General features: G+C 48.7%; 1 protein-coding gene across 3 annotated transcripts in view; it reads right to left on the reverse strand.

Moving 5' to 3' along the window:
* Positions 1-205: 205 nt before the first annotated feature.
* The window catches only part of TAF5L (TAF5-like RNA polymerase II, p300/CBP-associated factor (PCAF)-associated factor, 65kDa), a 31,319-nt gene continuing 28,591 nt past the window's right edge, over positions 206-2,933 (reverse strand). For all 3 annotated transcript variants that reach the window (XM_010838109.1, XM_010838107.1, XM_010838108.1), the window contains one exon: positions 206-2,044. In XM_010838109.1, coding sequence (XP_010836411.1) covers positions 1,247-2,044 — 798 coding nt within the window. In that variant the 3' untranslated portion in view covers positions 206-1,246. The remainder of the gene's footprint in view (positions 2,045-2,933) is intronic.

A 2,933-nucleotide genomic window follows, 5' to 3' on the forward strand; every position in this document is an offset into this window, starting at 1 on the left:
AAAAAGTGTTAAATGCTTTCAATAATCCCTGTGAATGCCAAGAAGAAACACAATTTGAGGCCAGCTGAACAGAATACAAGGGGAGACAGGAGGGCAGCTGGGGAGTCCAGTCTGCACAACTGGCTGTCACTCCAAAGACAGGTGACCTGTGCCTTCCAAAACGGCCCACACACCCGCCTGTTAAAAGAGATGCCAACACTGTTTTTTGGAAACTAAACACATTTTAATAGAAAACAAAATACAAAATAACTCTTTTCAGAAAACAGAAATATTTAATCCTTTTCACAGACTGTTTATTAAACTGCTATTGCAAAGCAGGTGGGAGGGATGATCTCAGGAGGAAAAGATGCTGGAAAAGCCACACCTCGGAATCATTTGGAAATTCAACATTTTTTAATTCTTTCACTTTTAGACTTTCCACTTCTAATTACTTTCATTTCTTTACCACAATCCGTCCTTTCGGGGGAGAGAATTGTTAACAGAAGTGCAGCCACAAAAAGAATCTTTCTTTCCCACCATTGCTGCAAGAGCCCAAGACGTTCTCAGTCAAATGTGCCCACCCACTTCTAGAAACATGTCAGCTGGAGTGATCCAACTGTCACCCAGGAATTTTCCCTTTCTCCCAATACACTGTATGACCAAGTTCTCTGAATTCCCTGAACCTCAAAATTCCAAGTATCACAGCCAGTGCCAGGAGTAAAACCTGAAAGATGAGAGCAGAGAAGGCCCCCTCTGCCAGTGCTAGGTTTCCTCTTCTCAGTAATAATTATAATAACAATAATAAAAAATCCTGGTTCTCTGTAATCACAGAAAAGGAAAGACATTTGCCAGGATGACCCTGCCCCCTTTCCTAATTCTCACTCCCACTTTCCTACCTGGATAGAGTCCCTTCCACCCAGTGACCCTGCGGCACTGCTCCCAGGGAGGGTGCCTGGCAAACATCCTCAGGTCAAGTGCAGCCCCAGCGAGGCAAGGGCACCTTGGCGCCAGAGATAGGGAGGGCCACACGAGGACACAGCGGAATCTCCGTGATTCCTATCTCACATTTGCTCCCCATCACCACCCTTCCTGCCCCTATCCTTCCACACTTCGGGGCTAAGTCGAGAGTGGTGGTTTCAGGACATCTGCAGGGCAAGGGAGGACACGGGGAGTCTTTCACAGTCTGTCAGTGATTCCATCTGTCTGTCCTAAGACTTGCCGTCTGGAGCCCTTCGCACGCCCCAGTCTGTCATATCAAAGATCCAAATCAATGTTCCTGATTTTCTTGTGTGATTCCAGTCACCAGCAGGAGGTTGCAGGCCATGAACTGCACGCTCAGCACATTGCTCATCTGGCCGGTGTAGACGCCCACGAGCTCGCTGGATGAGCCGTCGGCAGGTGTGCTACAGTGTGAGCTTCTGATGTCCCAGACACGCACGGAGTTGTCCATGGACGCTGACGCGACCAGGCTGCTGTCTGGGCTGAAGGTGAGGCTGGTGATGTTGTCCGTGTGGCCCCGCAGCTCTTTGTAGAGGGTCCCGGATGCCAAGTCCCACAGCTTCAGCCGCTGGTCCTCGCCTGCTGATGCCAGGTACTTACCGTTGGGGGAAAAAGCCAGGGAGAGCACAGGGCCGCGGTGGCCCGTGAAGAGCCTCACGGAGTTCCCCTGCTGAGTGCTCCACAGCCGCACCGTCTTGTCGGTTGAGCCCGTGGCTAAGTAGTTTGAATTGGGGTGGAACTTGACGCAGTCCACGTCTGCCAGGTGCCCGGCGTAGATTCGCAGCGGGTACGTCCGATCAAATGACCACAGCCGGGCTGTGCGGTCGTGGGACGCGCTGGCGAAGTACAGGCTGTGCGGGCTGATGTCCAGGTCCCATACGGGGTAGGCGTGGCCCTGGTACAGCACGGTGTTGGTGAAGCTGCCCAGGTCCCAGTACCTGATGGACATGTCTTCAGAGCAGGAGAGCAGCCCCGAGCTGTCCGCGAGGAACCTGGTGCTGTACACTGGCCCACAGTGTCCCCGCAGGACCTTCATCTCTGTGCCTAAGTTGTCGTCCTCGTCATCCTGGGGGTAGTGGGGACACACACAAGAGAAGAGAGTTTAGCGGTCTGCCATGGAAAACAAAATGTCCAGAAACAAAGAGACCTGCTTGGGAAATAGCATCTACCCAGTAAATGGCTCTGTCCTTCAGGGCGACCCCAGGATAGCACCTTGTAATTGCAGAACTGAATAAAAAGTCTCCTACAACTTACAAATTTGCTTTCTTTAAATTCACCTTGCAGCTAACACTATAGCGAGGCTACCACTGCAGAGTAATGACCGTGGACCTTTCTCTTATGCTGAGGACAGACTTCAAAAGTCAATCACTCGAAAAACTTTATTTTTGATTTTATGTTCTTAGATTCTTTTATTCTACAGGCATGTCTTCCCCTGTCAGTCTTGACTGCTTTGTAGGCCACAGTGCTCCCTGTTTCTAGTCAAGAAAAATCACCCCCAGAGCTGGGGTCAATGATGGAGGCAGATGTGGCTTCACTTCAAGATGCATACAGAACCACTGTGGGAATTTAGCCAAAAATAAAATAATGATGGAGGCAGATGTGGCTTCACTTCAAGATGCATACAGAACCACTGTGGGTGGTTAAATAAAATTTAAATAAATTTAATAAATAAATAAATAAAATTTAAATAAAATTTAGCCAAAAATAAAACCTGGACATATCACAGAAATAACTGTGGGCCAGGAAAGTGCAGTCATCAGTAACTTACACCCATGCCCTGTAACCAGACATGAATGGCTGGTACCCAAAAAAAAGAACAGTTTTGAAACCGTGACCTTCTGGATGGGCTCAAATATTTCCCCAAAGTAAAAAAAGAGGCAAGGATTCAGAATTCCTCTCAGAGTCAAGTGACTCTTGTGATTCCTGGAAATAAACCCCTATGTGTGGGGATAAGA

This window comes from Bison bison, unplaced genomic scaffold (assembly GCF_000754665.1).
Source record: "Bison bison bison isolate TAMUID 2011002044 unplaced genomic scaffold, Bison_UMD1.0 scf7180017864090, whole genome shotgun sequence".
Classification (NCBI taxonomy): Eukaryota; Metazoa; Chordata; class Mammalia; order Artiodactyla; family Bovidae; genus Bison; species Bison bison.